The following is a 15,390-nucleotide window of genomic DNA, read 5'->3' on the forward strand; positions in this document are numbered from 1 at the left end:
ATCTGCGCTCCATCTTGTGCGGCCTCACACACACAGTCTGCAGCCGCACAAATCTCTTCCACCAGTACCAGTAAGTCCTCTCTGTATGAGTCACCGGCAAGGCCTGCCACTAATTTGTCAGCCCACTTCTCCATGGCTCGAGAGAACCATGCAGATGCCAATAATGGGCAAATAACCAATCCGGCGCCCATAAAAATACTCCTAAGGCATCCCTCCAATTTTTGTCCAGCGGATCCTTAAAGGAGGCCGGCCCTTGCACCGGCAGAGCTGTGTGCTTTGCTAAACGAGCCACAGCTGCATCCACTCTTGGAGGCAGCTCTCACTTAGCGACCTGCTCCTCTGGAAAAGGATAAAGGGCTGCAAACTTACGAGGAGTAGCATACTCTTTATCTGGGGTCTTCCAGGCTTCCTCTACCAGATCTGAAAGATCCTGAGACACTGGGAAACAAAACAAACGACCCTCTTACGCCTCCGCTTATATGGCCCTTCCGCCCTAGCTGAGGCGTCAAGGTCCAGGCAGTCCAAAGACTGCCATAGTAAGGTCCTCTACGCCCTGACTTGACGCAGATTCTGAACCTTCCTTGTCGGGCAGAACCTTCTCTTGGAGTTCCCCCTTGGTATCTGACTCCAACAAGACACTGGATGGAGGAAGATGCTTATGCGTAGTGCGTAGTTTAGACTCCTCAAAGAAGCGTTCCATAAAGGCCGATACTTTCTCGACCCCTACCGCAGAGCGCTCCATGGTACGGACCCAAGGAGGAACAGGACCCTGGTAACCACCCCCTGCAACAGCAGGTGGTGAGGGCAAAACAGGTGCTGGCGCTGCTTGGGCTAATTCCTCTCTATGGTAGAGCAACGTCGCCAGGTCAGAGTGAACGGCTCATAGCCTGAGCCCATGCCAGCTCCTCCCTAAGCGGAGTGGCTCACCCAGCTGGCTGCGCACACGTGGGCCCCAGCTGACAGTCCATACACAAAGCCCCTGCATCCAGTCACAAATAAAATCCTATGCTAGACAACCAAGGCTGCTGAGCAGCCCTAGAAAAAACGTGCCTTACTTCCACAGGCACTAAACTTACACTGAAGTCAGGGGTTGCAGAGGGGAGGAGTTATAGATTTCAGTGTTAGTGCCAAATCCATGCCTTCCCACCTACAACCCATGGTCCAGTGTCCCCCGGCCCAGACAAAAGAGAAATGTATTTTATAATGAAATATAATTTCAGAGGTAGTTAGCATATCAGTGGCCAATGATACAGGCCTGCCCACCATCCCTATACTCTATATTTCACCTTGCGAGTAAACTAAACTTGTCATATTTCCTGCTATTACTCAGGCTCAGCAGGAGAAGGGTCAGGGATAGAAGTTCATGAATATCAGAGCAGTGTTAGCTGGAAGAGTTCTACCTAAGAAAGTCCATATACCATCCATGCAATGTACAGCAGCTGGTCACTCGGTGAAATGACAGATACAGGGAAAACAAGACTGTGAAACACTTTGTGTGAGCTCTTTTGCAGCTGGCCCTAAGCGCAGCTTTCTGAGTGACATTCTCCAGGCCAAACTATTTCTACTCAATAGGACAGGCTGTGTTACAACGCCAGACTCCTTACCTTTATGTGGCACCAGACACAGCGCTGACCAGTTAGACTCTGGAAGCTTTTTATCTTTTTCTGACACTTGTCGCACTTGCTGGCCTCACAGCCTCCTCTCACCCATATGTGAGTCTGTCCCTGAGTCAGCAGGAACAAAATGTACAAATAATAAATGAAACAAGACACACAGCAGAGGGAGAAATCAGTGCAGGTATGTACAGAAAAGCAAGAAGGAAAAGATATAATAATATAGAGTGTAACACTGGACTGGTTTCATGACACTTACACTGGCATCCTTCCGGGACTTGGCATAGGTGCTGATGCAGTCATTTGGTGCTTTCCGAGCACAGCGTTCATGCACAGTAAACTTACAGACTGCAGAGAAAAGCGCAGATAGTTCTCAGACGTGTTGTGTTCTTATACATATTCATTTACATGCACAAATTTACACATACAAACTGTACATTTGCAATACTGTTTAATTTACTTCTTTTTAAATTAATCAACACTGTCCAACTGATGGGCAGGAGCACAAGCCGCCCTTCCACATATTCCTAGACCACCTACATAGTTATCACTTCTATACAGTGACGGCTACAGTGGTGCTGCAGCGCAGTCCAAAGTTCAAATAGGGGAGCCATACCAACTGCCAGTGAGTCCCAGCCAGCAATGTATGGCAGATTTTGGAGTGGCAGTTGGTTGGCTCCCCTATTTGAATGTTGGACTGCACTGTAGCCCCAGCTCTGTAGCCGTCACTGCTTCTATTTGAAAGTTACGGAATCTATTATTATTGGGACTTGGAGCATTGAGCACCTTGCCTACAATATATTACATTTTATTTAGAAATGATCACTCCCTTTTCCCGCACTGGCCGTGGCATTCCTTCCCTAAATACATGATTTAGCGATGTACATGGAGTCAATGGGCTCATTTAGAGTTGGGAGAAGGGAAATAACTCATTGGTACTCTAGACTCATTCAATGTCTATAGAAATGTAGCATTTTTCCATTTTTAATATTTTTTATTCTATTTTTAATGAATTTTTTATGTGAGTTTTATTGTATTAATTTTTATGGGAAACAACCTTTTATTTTGGTGCAATTTGTATTGTTGTTATATTTTGACCAAACCACTAAAAAAATCAATAAATATTATATATGGAAATAACTGGATTTTGTATGAGCATTTAAATTTGGATCCTAGGAATATTATTGAGATCCAGGAAATGTTTCATCCATCCATACTATACCCACGGACATCGAGTTATACGAAATAAATGTCCAAGGCTTTCATTTCACCCCATTCAAGTTGAATATACTACATACCTTTGTAGGAACTTGTATTGGGCACACTGATCTGCACTAGGAGGCTTGTTTTATATTTTTACTCCATCAACATATCGAACTGGAGTGACCCATCATCAACAATTTAACTGGATCTATGTTGCATTCTGCAACCAAAGTAGGACCACGATGAAAATTGTGTCCAACACCTATTTATCACCTCAAAAGGGTGAGTGCATATTTTGTCCCTTATAAGAACTAAATTATTTTACGTTATCACACGATAATATGAGATATGGTAAGAACTTACCCTTGTTATCTCTATTTCTACGAAGTCCATAGGGTTCCACAGGATACCTTGGGGTATAGGTGTGACGTCAGTCGCAGGGCACCAAAGACTTAAGCTTTCAGCCTCCCAGGATGCACTAGGTCCCCCTCCTATACCCCGCCCCCGGGCCAAGGCACCTCAGTTAGTTACCAAGCCATAGGCCGGAGGAGGAGAAGGAAGAGAGAGAACAAAGATCTGGACACATACAAGAATCACATTCTCACCAGAGGGAGACGGAAAACCGGTGACCAGAGCAAAGCCCATCTGCAGCACAGGTGCGACAGGGCGGGAGTCCTGTGGAACCCTATGGACTTCGTAGAAATAGAGATAACAAGGGTAAGTTCTTACCATATCTCATATTTTCTACTTCAGGGTCCATAGGGTATCCACAGGATACCTTGGGGATGTCCCAAAGCAGTATCCTTTAAGGGTGGGGACGCTCCTGTGCAGAAAGGAGAATCCGCCGCCCGAAGGAAGCATCCTGAGAGGCGAAGGTGTCAAACCTGTAATACCTCACGAAGGTATGGACAGAAGACCACGTAGCAGCCTTGCAGATCTGAACTGCCGAGGCACCACGTCGAGCTGCCCACGAAGGACCCACAGACCTAGTGGAATGAGCCTTCAGAGAAGGAGGGACCGGTAGGCCTTCATGAAGATAAGCTTCAGAAATAGCCATACGGATCCAGGCTGCCAAAGTTTGCTTTGAAGCAGGCCAACCCTTTTTACGGAAGCCATAGAGGACAAACAAAGCGTCCGACTTCCTAAACGAAGAAGTGCGGTCAACATAAGTCCTTAAGGCCCGCACAACATCCAAAGAGGCCTCACCCACGGAAAGACCCGGTGAGTTAAAGGCCGGAACAACTATTTCCTCGTTAACATGAAACTGGGAAACAACTTTGGGAAGAAACTCGGGCCGAGTGCGGAGCACTGCCCTGTTCCCATGAAAAACCAAGAAAGGGGGTCTACAAGAAAGAGCCCCTAACTCAGAAACACGTCTGGCCGAAGCAATGGCCAGAAGGAAAACAGTCTTAGCTGTTAGCCATTTAATATCCACTGAGCCCAGTGGTTCAAACGGCGGTCCTTGGAGAGCCCTCAGGACCACAGCCAAATCCCAAGGCGCCACAGGTGGAACAAAGGGCGGCTGAATACGGAGAACACCTTGCATAAAGGTGCGCACATCCGGGATTGTAGCAATCCTACGGTGAAACCAGACAGATAGGGCCGAAACCTGTACCTTCAAAGAAGCAAGGCGAAGCCCATGATCTAGTCCCGCTTGCAGGAAGGCGAGAATCCGAGACAGACGAAACTCCCGCGGTGCATAACCTCTCGGTCGACACCACTGGAAGAACGTATGCCACACGCGATGGTATATCCTCGCGGAAGACGGTTTCCGAGCTCGTAACATGGTACGCACCACAGAGCTGGAAAACCCCCGGGACCTCAGCATGGCCGTCTCAACAGCCACGCCGTCAAAGACAGCCGAGTCAGGTCCGGGTGAAGACAAGGACCCTGAGACAGAAGGTCCGGTCGTAGCGGCAACCGCAGAGGACTGTCCACGGACAGACCCTGAAGGTCTGAGAACCAGTGCCGTCTGGGCCACGCGGGAGCTATCAACAGGAGCGTCCCTCCTTCCTGTTTGAATTTCCGGATTACCCATGGAAGAAGGGAGACCGGAGGGAACAGGTATGCGAACCTGAACGTCCACCGGACGGACAGAGCATCCACCAGAGATGCCCCTTCGTCTCTTGTGCGAGACCCGTACACCGGCAACTTGTTGTTGTGTCGGGACGCCATGAGGTAGATTTCTGGAAGACCCCACCTGTCCACCAGTAGTTGAAAAACGTCCGGGTGCAGGGACCATTCCCCTGGATGAACGTCCTGGCGACTTAGAAAGTCCGCCTCCCAATTTAGCACTCCCGGGATGAAGACCGCTGATATGGCCGGAAGATTGCGCTCCGCCCAAACCAGGATCCGAGAGACCTCTACGAGAGCCGCCCGACTGCGAGTTCCTCCTTGCCTGTTTATGTAGGCCACTGTGGTAGCATTGTCCGACTGGACCTGCACCAGGTGACCCTGGAGAAACCGCTGTGCCTGCAGGAGAGCATTGAAGACCGCACGGAGTTCCAAGATATTTATTGGAAACTCCGCTTCTGTCGGCGTCCACCTGCCCTGGAACAAGTGTGGACCCGAAACTGCTCCCCAGCCCCGAAGACTGGCGTCCGTTGTCAACAGGACCCAATTTGGAACCCAGAACGGACATCCCTTGTTGAGGTGGGTCGTCTTTAACCACCACGCAAGGGACAGGCGAACCTCCGGGGTGAGCACAATCGTCTGGAACTTCAGAGACTGAGGCAGCCCGTTCCACTTGGACAGGATCAGGTGCTGCAGAGGTCTGGAGTGAAACTGGGCGTATTCCACCATGTCGAACACCGACACCATGGAGCCCAGTAACCTCATCGCCGAGTGTAAGGACACCCGGCGGCTGTGCAGACAACTGCGCACCCTTGACTGTAAAGCAGAGATCTTGTCCTCCGTCACGAAGATCCTTTGCTGTCCCGAGTCCAATAAGGCTCCAAGATGCAGAATCCTCCGAGACGGGATTAGAGTGGACTTCTGCCAGTTGATTAGCCAGCCGTGCCGTTGCAGCAGTGCAATGGTCAGGTCCAAGTGGTGTAACAGGAGCTCTGGAGATCCTGCCACCAATAACAGGTCGTCCAAGTACGGCAACATGCGGACTCCTTGCAGCCGCAGAGAAGCCGCCATGACCGCCATCACCTTGGTGAAAACACGTGGTGCTGTCGCCAGGCCAAAAGCTAACGCCCGAAACTGGAAGTGGTCGCTGCGGATTGCAAACCGAAGGAACTCTTGATGGCGCAAAAGAATAGGGACATGCAGGTAAGCGTCCTGTATGTCCAATGACACCATGTAGTCCCCAGGTTCCAGCGCCAGAATGATGGACCGTAGGGTCTCCATCCGAAACTTCGGGACCCGCAAAGACTTGTTGAGTGCTTTGAGGTTGAGAATCGGACGATATGACCCATTGGGTTTCTGTACCAAAAATAGATTTGAATAGAAACCCTGGCCCCTCTGGGAGAATGGAACAGACACTATAACTCCAGCCTGGAGCATAGTATGCAATACCTTCCGCAGCTCCGTAGCCTTGTTCCGGTCTGATGGTAGACCCGTGGTGAAGAAGCGAGCCGGGGGTCTGTGCCGGAAGGAGAGGGCGTATCCGTGGGAAACCACCTCCAGAACCCAAGTGTCTGTCGTAGTGGTCGACCAACACTGGGCGAACTGTAGCAGGCGGCCTCCCACCCTGGGATCCCCCAAAGGGAGGCCCGACCGTCAGGCCGCAGGCTTGTCATCTGGCTTGGGGGCCGGACGTCTGGTACTCCATGCCTGCTTCCGGGGCTTGACCGATTTCTTAGGGCCAGCCTGTCGAGGAAACGACTGTGGTTTGGGCCTGCCCTGGGCCCTAGATGACCGAAAGGACGATGGTCCAGAACCAGAAGGAGCAGCGGCCGACGGGAGACAAGCAGATTTGGCTGCCGCCAGCGTGGCCACAATCTTATCCAGATCCGGACCGAAGAGAACTTCTCCGGTAAACGGCAACGCTTCCAGACCTTTCTTGGAATCTGCGTCCGCCTTCCAGGATCGCAGCCACAAGGTGCGACGAGCAGCTACCGCTGCTGAAGAAATTTTAGACACCAGAGTACTAATGTCTAGAGCCGCCTCGTTGATGTAGGTGGCCGAATCACGGAGATTGCCAATCAACTCTGCCTGTTCGGCCGGACAGTCGGATTCAAAAGAAGCCTCTAATGAATCCGCCCAGCGCTCCATCGCTCTGGCAATCCAGCAAATGGCCATAGCCGGCCGTGCTGCCCCCCCTGCTAGGGAATAAGCGGACTTCAGGCAGATTTCTACCTTGCGGTCCGTAGCATCCTTAAGGGAGGACATGGATGGCATCGGCAATGTGGCACTACGGACAAGACGGGTCACGTGAGAATCCACCTGTGGAGGGGATTCCCACTTAGCAAAATAATTATCCGCGAACGGATAAGCCACCGCCAGGCGTCTCTGCGGCTGGTATCTTTTGCCAGGTTGTTTCCACGCCTCCTCTAAATGGTCCACCAACTGACCCGAAAGAGGAAAGACTGTGGCATCGCCCTTCACATCTTTGAAAAAGGCATACTTAGATTTAGCCGCTGGGGGAACTTCGTCCTCAATCACCAACGCTGTGCGGACCGCCCGAATAAGTCCAGGAATATATACTTTGGACTTAGCATCAGCGTCCTTAGTATGGAGAGGTTCCTGATCGTAAGGATCCAGAATCTCCCCATCATCAGACGTCCCTTCGTCATCCTCATAAGGAGCGGACAGAGACGCCACCGGCCGTTTATGAGGCCGCATCACAGACTCCCCTTGCAACACATCCGACAAGTGCTGTACAGAACTCGTCAGGGAGTTAACCCACGCTGGCTCCTGAGAACCCGGGAGCGGGGAAATAGGGAGACTGTGGGGTACCACCAATTGTCGTGGGAACCCCTGCATGGGTGACGACACCACAGACTGCTGGGACAAACCCATCGGAGTAAACGCGGGCTGCGGAGCTAACTGGCCCACTAAAGCTGTTAACGCCTGAGCGAAACAAGCCCAGGGCGGCTCCTGTACCGGTGCTGTAACCGTAAAAAGCGCGCGCCATGGACAAACACTGCCGGCAAAGGCCCTCCGCGCTACCCTCCCCCTCCGCTAACGGTACTTTGCACGTGGTACACTGTAGCCGGAGGGGAAAATCACTTTCAGACATGATGGCACCACGTATGTGACCTCTCTCACCAATTAAGTATTAAATAGGCGAGAGACCACCCTGCAGCACCGCACCGCAAGGGCTTTAGCAGAAAGAACAGGGACAGTAATAAAGCTGACAGTTTAGAGAAGAAAAGTTACAGGCAGCGCTAGCACAGTCACATACAATGCAGAGAAATAACAATTCCAGCACTAACAGCGCTGATCACTCAACTACACAGACACAGGGCCTGGTAGGACACAGCGCTGCATACACAGACCTGAGCCACAGCGGAGGAGAGGTATGCGGGGGGACCCAGACCACGATGCTTCCTTCCAGACTTCCAGCAGCGTTCACCATGCGTTGCAGAGAAGATGGCCGCCGAGGAGCAGAGAGAAGCTGGCCTGGGGGAGGAGCGCTGACACAGGGCCAGTCAGCACAGTGCAGAGAGGGCTGTGTGCAGCGGGGGAGGCGCCGGCTGTGAGACAGGGAAGGCGCGCTCCCCTGGCATGCATTTAACCCCTGCTCTGCTGCGGTCCGCTGTCCCAGGGGGTAGTGGAAAGCGCAGGTTCAGTACCTGGCTCCACGCTGTAGCCAGTCCCCAGGGAGCCCCCTGCCTGGGGACTTAGGACCATGTGACCAGCGGGGACCCACCGCGGGACCCCGCTGCTTACCTTTGTCCCGCTTGGATCCGGCCATGGTCCGGAACATCTGGGGTCACCGCTAGCTGTGACCCCAGATGCTCACCAGCATCCCCGGATCGGTACCGGCGTTCTGGTACCGGCGGGGGTGTAGGGAAGACAGCATGGACGTCAGGACTGACTGTCCATGCTGTACATCCAGATGTGCAGCCACAGCTGCACTGAAGAAAGCTTCAGGGGCTCTTCTAGCCCCCACTCCGACAGGTGCACCCGACGCCGGCCGGGCACCAAACTAAACTGAGGTGCCTTGGCCCGGGGGCGGGGTATAGGAGGGGGACCTAGTGCATCCTGGGAGGCTGAAAGCTTAACTCTTTGGTGCCCTGCGACTGACGTCACACCTATACCCCAAGGTATCCTGTGGATACCCTATGGACCCTGAAGTAGAAATTGTTGTTTCTCTTTCTTTTTTCATATATCTCTGAACAAATCGAGAACATTACAAAAAAGTTTTAATTTACAATAGATCGAGAGCGCCGGAACACTTTTTTTGTTTCCAAAGCAAAGTAAAAAAATAACATTGGCAAAACCCTGTAGCACTGCAGATGGGACAGATTTAAAATATTTAGAGAGATTTAGATAAGAGAGGGTCGTGTCCAAGCTCATATCTAAATTGCAGTGTAAAAATAAAGCTGTCCAGCATTTTTGGGCTACACTCAAAAGCAGCCAGTATTTACCCCACATGCAAAAAATAATCAATGTATTTGCAGCCCTTGCATTGCAGCACGATTTATTCCAGATGCTTACTCTTTTTGCTTTGCTCCCAACTCAGGATCTGCCCCGATGTTGGAGGAACCTACTGCATACTTGCCAACTCTCCCTGACTGTCAGGGTGACTCTCTGAAATAGCAGTAATCTCCCTGACTCACTGAAGAGTCTAGCTGATTGCACCTTAACCCCATTATGTGGGTTGGGTATGGGATCCCGGCCGTCCTCCCGACAGTCACAATTCAGACAGTGGAAGGAAAGTTCCCTACACCTAACCCTTACCCCTAACCCTCCCTAACTGGTGCCTCAACCTAACCTCTTCCCTTAGTGCCTAAACCTAACCTCTCCCTCCCCACATCCTAAACCTAACCCTCCCCCCTTAGTGCCTAACCCTAACTCTTCCCCTAGTGCCTTACCCTAACCCTAAAACTAACCCTCCCCCTAACCCCCGATACTTACCTTCGGGATGCCGAAGGTCAGGATTCCGGCACTGATATTTGTTCCGCCGGCGTCCCGTCTGCCAGGTTGCTGACTACAACTTCATTATGTAGCTGTTATATACTTGGGGAAAAAAATATATCAGAGATATGGAATAATCAGTGCCATTTCAGTGCTATTTCCCTGCATTGATCCCTATGGCGACATACATATATAGGGAACCCCTTGTAAAACACAATACATGAACAAGCAATGAAACACTTGTCCAATCTTCGGGAGATCTGACTCCTGGTCGACATTGGACAAGTGTGTACCCATCGCCGACCGACCCGCAGACCCGATCCTGGTTGCCTGTCGGGTCTCATGGTTTTTAAACATGCTTAAAAACTAAGAGACACGACCGCCACCCAGGTGACAGATGTTGTAGTGTGTATGCTGCGGAGACCGGAGCTGGCAACCTTGTTGGTCGGTCTGTCCCCTACAAGTTCTGTTCCCTGTATTTTTTGAACCAGGGCCAGCTCAAAGAGCCCGGGGCTGGTTATGCCTCTGTGGGGGGAACCCCACTGTCACGGTCCTGAGAATCACCGTCCGTGACTTTTACAGGATACCTCAGCACATGTGGTTACCTAAACCTGGTAACTGCCACCAGCAGAAGAATATAATGCTAAAGCATAAGGTGAGCTTCTGCTGTCACCTGCATACACAATAATCAATACTTAGAAAAATAGGTAAAATGAGCCATATGAGGCCTTGGGTCATAAAAACACAGATCCAGAACTAGAATTAATGTTTAATTCAAGAATATCTTCAAATATTATGTACAATATGTTACAAAGAATATAATAATGTTAAAAAGGAATCACGCCATTACTCACACTTTTCAGAAAATAAAAGAAAATAATAAACGGGAGAAACAAACCATTCAGTTCACGTCGGATTAAATGGTACTGGGATGAGGTCTTCCCAGTTATGAATTAGGGATCATCTGTATCCTTCGATAGCCTCATGCAGAATGAACAGTGTTTCATATCAAACACACATTTATATTCCCTTTCACAGGCTGCTCTGGGTCACTCCCGCCCCCACCCCTTGGGATAGTTTAACCCTTCCATTGCTTGGGTGACTGTGAAACAGGGTTTCCTGGTCACCTGAGCAGGAGTTAGGTAATTGCTCACTCCATCCTGTTTGAAGCTCAGCTGGCTAGGAGAAAGATTTGATACCTTGCTGGTCGGTCTGTCTCTGGTTGACCTGTAAGCCTGGCTCCAATGGGGTTATAATCAGACCCCAGTCTTTGATCCGTTTGAGAACACCACATACATTAACAACTTATACACTGAGCCTAGGGCAATAAGTAAACACTCGCCAGTCAATTACCTCTCAGCTATACAATTTAAAAGACATTTTTCCTACAGCAAATAGACAGATATTACATACAATGTAAACAGTACAATTTGTTAATATGCCGATTCCAAGACGAAATGGGCTTCCCCGCTACACCCACACTGTTGTATTTTGGTTTTTTTTGGAAATCTGAAATCCTGTCCCCATCCAATAATCAGGTTATTAATTCTCAACCTTGCCCTCTTCCCCATTATAATTAAATTCCTCATTAATAAATCCCCTTTCCTGCACAGCCAAATGATTTTTTTCAAAATCGAGTATTGGTTGTAGAATCTGCGAGGAGCAGGTCTGCAGTAGGGAAACAGTCTGATCTGGGAACTAATCTGCCATGGATTGGACAAGTGTGTATCCAGCTTCCCTGCTTTGGGGCTCATTTACATTTGGTGTTAGTCAGTGTTATGACACGCCTCTCAGATGTAGCAGTACACGCCCACTTGACCGTTGTACTCCTAGGTGTTGCTTTCACAATCTCCCTGAAATGCTTTTCCAAAAGTAGGCAAGTATGACCTACTGTATTTTAGTGATCGTGTCTGTGCGGAAGCACATTGGGCCTGTTTCAATGTTGCCGCTGCAGCAAATGTGTACTAAGCAACTGTGGAAAATATGCAAATGTCGCAGCCCGCCAAGACTTGCAGTGAGACGCTCTCCAGTGTCTTCGCAAATCCAACCGATGCATACAAAGACACAGCATTGGTCGCAGATCAATCAAAAATCGGCCTTCAAAGTAATTCTACGGTCACGCAGAATGGCCACAGGAACTGAGACGCAGGAGACACTTTTACTGCATACGGAATTGTAGGCACAGGCTGAGACATGACCCCCAAAACAGTCAGCAACATGCCTGCATTGGACTCAACAACTTCACTAACAGTTTCCTGTGAAGCTGCAAGTGCTTGATCTGATGGCTAAATGGGCAGATCTAACACATACAGTGTGTGCCCAGATAGGACAGTGACCCACACTGGTCATGCAGAACTAAAGACACTTCATCTGGCAAATGAATCCGATAAGAAAAGGAGATTTGTAGTGTCAAACGCTGGCAGGTATTCCAATTAACCAGTAGAGCAGGGGTCTTCAAACTTGGCCCTTCAGCTGCTTTGGAACTACACATCCCAGCATGCACTGCCACCTTTTTGATATAACAGCATGCTAAAACTATGTGCAGTGCATGCTGGGATGTGTAGTTCCACAGCATCTGGAGGGCCAAGTTTGAAGACCCCTGCATTAGAGGAATCACCTTGAAATAGCTTTTGTTACTTCCACTTGTAAATGTATCCTACAGAGGGGCGTATCTATAATGGGTGCAGGGTGTGTGGTGTACACTGCACACCCTGCACCCATATTATGTAAAACTTACCTCTCCGAGGTCCTGCGTCGGGTCTCCAAGCGCTGCTGAAATGCCGGAAAATGGCCGCCGGCCATATTTCCGGTGTTTTGCGCATGCGCTGTGAGGAAATCGCCAGGAAAATGGCGGCCGCACCATTTCCCAAGCGATCTGCGCATGCGCTGTGAGGAAATCACCGGGAAAATGGCGGTCGCACCATTTCCCAAGCGATCTGTGCATGCACAATAGACTCCGGGCATACTCTAGTGCCCGGAGTCTATTGATTCTGCGGTGGCCAGCCAGCTGCGTCAGTCATCTGCCGGAGTGAGCGGAGGGGGCCTGTGATGGGGGATGCACACGGGCCCCCTCCTTTCTAAAGACGCCCCTGATCCTACAGTACCCTCCAATTCACAAATTCAGATGCCACAGTGGTTATGTCAGTAACTATAACAATGCACAGTAGTATTTGTAGCTCACTTGTCATGACAATGTGCCAGGGTATTATAGATGGGTCTATGTACTTACATGTGCAGCACAGGCCTTGCTTCCTGACCCCAAAGAGCAGCGCTTCACACACATTACAGTACACAGGGCGGTTAAAATGTTTAAGACGCCACAAATGTTGTCCATCATCTTTTATATTCTGTGCAAATTACAAATGGAGCACACAATAGTGTAGTAAGAGAGATGACGCTTTGTTATTCACTCAAATGTATCAAAAATGTTTCATTTTATTAAAAGGTCATCTGATTTCTATGGGTATTCTTTCCTTTCACAGCATTCCTGTTTGATTTGAAGTTTGGTGCATAAAATATAAACCTATTACCAAATACTTAAAATATGTAAATACATATATATTCCAGTGCACATAAATGACTTTAAATCAGCGTATAATGGATGACTATTCTCATAAACAAAGTAAACCTAACATATATAAACACATGATCTTGGGGTAATAATTGCAAGATCACATAATCAGAGACACTATCTATATCTATAAATATCTATAAATACAAATGCATTCGACCTAATACAAATAATACATTCCTAACAAATTCACAATTTAATAACATTGAAACTATGGGCCTGATTCAGAGCCGCTCGTAAGCGGCCGCTCGTTCGCTCTGAGCGATGTTCGCACAACTGCGCATGCGTATGGTTTGCAATGCGCATGCGCAAACCAGTCATTGCGGTCGGAAATCGTGCGCTCGTAAAACAGCGAGGGGCTGCTAATTTGACAGAATGAGGCGTTTGTGGGTGGTAACAGGGGAAGGCGCTTGCAAACGGGGGTGTGGAGATCCGAACGCAGGCGTGCCTAAAGGTCAAAAGGGCGTTTAATGGGAGTGCATAATTAGGAAAGGAGCGTCATCGACCACGTCACTTGGTTGTCTTTTAGCCTGAACTGCTCGCAGTGATAGCGGGAAGTAAATCCTACCACAAGCACTGCGAGCAGTTCAGATGCCTTTCGATGTTCCCGATTAATCTAATAAATAACGGAGATGACGTGTGATGCGAACGGCAAAGGGGCGTCTTTACAAAATAGCGAGCGCATTTTTCGGACGCTCGCTCAGATATAGAGGCATCAACACACTGCAAAGAGCGAGCGCACAATTTAAATATCCAGCCCCTTTTAAGAACGAGCGTCCGCAAATAGCGTCCGGGTCTGAATCAGGCCCTATGTCCCAATATGTTATTATGCATTCTCACCAGAATGACCCTAAAGTGTCCATAACAGTGTTATTATATAAATCCTAAATAGTCTACAATATATTTAGGATTGACACAATAACTATCATGGAAAATGAAGGATTATTGTGTGTGAAAACAAACATATTAGGACATATTGTTTATTGTTATTTATTAGCTTTATTTTTTTATTTTTTTTTACTTATGATCAATAATTTAGATTTTTTTTTTTTAGTTATTTTTTAGATAGTGGCTCTGATTATGTGATTTTGCAGTTAATCACCACATTATCATGTGTTTTGTATATTAGGTTTACTTTCTTTATGAGAACAATAATCCATTCCTGTATATTCATATTTAAGACCATTTATGTGCACTGGCATTTTTTATATTTACGTGTTATTTAGCAATTTTTCTGGCAACAATATACAGGGCTCTTACTGATATTAGTGATCACTGGTGACTGTTAATTATCTTGAGAGTGAGCCTGTGACTGTTTTCCTCACTTACTACATTTAGGCTGAAGTAACACAGATTATACTCACTGCTTCCATTCCCAGCAGCACCAATAGGGGCACTGTAGTGAGTCCTCCTTTCAGCCACTCCTCATAGGAGACAGTCCCATTGCCATCATAGTCCACTTGTCTCATCATTTCTTCAAGCATCTGCAGGAGCAGCATACGGAAGTCATTGCAAAAATAGCTACTCAATAAATAAATTATTTTGTTATAAATTACTGTATTTATTTGATATTCATAGTTGAGTTAATAGAAAAGAAAAAAGCCTCAAACTGGGATTAGTTGGAGGTAAAAACCCTAAGCTTCAGAATCAGAGTTACATTGTACATATAGCCATTTGTGTTAAATGCTAAAGCCAGCAGAACTGTTGTTTTCCTCAGATCCATTTAGGCCAGAGTGACCTAACATCCATCACACTTGCACTTATCACCAGTGATGGAGGAGAACAATTACAATACATTGGAATTTAATCATTTGTGGTTTACAACACAATCACTAAGCAACCATGATCGCTATGTGTATGTGGTCATTAGCCAAATGTACTAAACTTGGGATCGACTATGGAATCCAACTATTTGGCCACATTACACACACATCTGGACGTGCAGCGATGAGGTTGAACACGTAGATTTGT

At 48.3% G+C, this 15,390-nt stretch overlaps 1 protein-coding gene across 4 annotated transcripts in view; it reads right to left on the minus strand.

Moving 5' to 3' along the window:
- Nucleotides 1–15,390, minus strand: part of DGKA (diacylglycerol kinase alpha) — a 170,290-nt gene that overhangs the window by 32,673 nt on the left and 122,227 nt on the right. For all 4 annotated transcript variants that reach the window (XM_088473074.1, XM_088473073.1, XM_088473075.1 and 1 more), the window contains 4 exons: nucleotides 14,784–14,903; nucleotides 13,078–13,195; nucleotides 1,873–1,961; nucleotides 1,605–1,724 (listed from right to left, as the gene is read on the minus strand). In XM_088473074.1, the coding sequence (XP_088329200.1) occupies nucleotides 1,605–1,724; nucleotides 1,873–1,961; nucleotides 13,078–13,195; nucleotides 14,784–14,903 (447 nt within the window). The remainder of the gene's footprint in view (nucleotides 1–1,604; nucleotides 1,725–1,872; nucleotides 1,962–13,077; nucleotides 13,196–14,783; nucleotides 14,904–15,390) is intronic.

This window comes from Taudactylus pleione, unplaced genomic scaffold (genome assembly GCF_031769625.1).
Source record: "Taudactylus pleione unplaced genomic scaffold, aTauple2 ptg000130l, whole genome shotgun sequence".
NCBI lineage: Eukaryota > Metazoa > Chordata > Amphibia > Anura > Myobatrachidae > Taudactylus > Taudactylus pleione.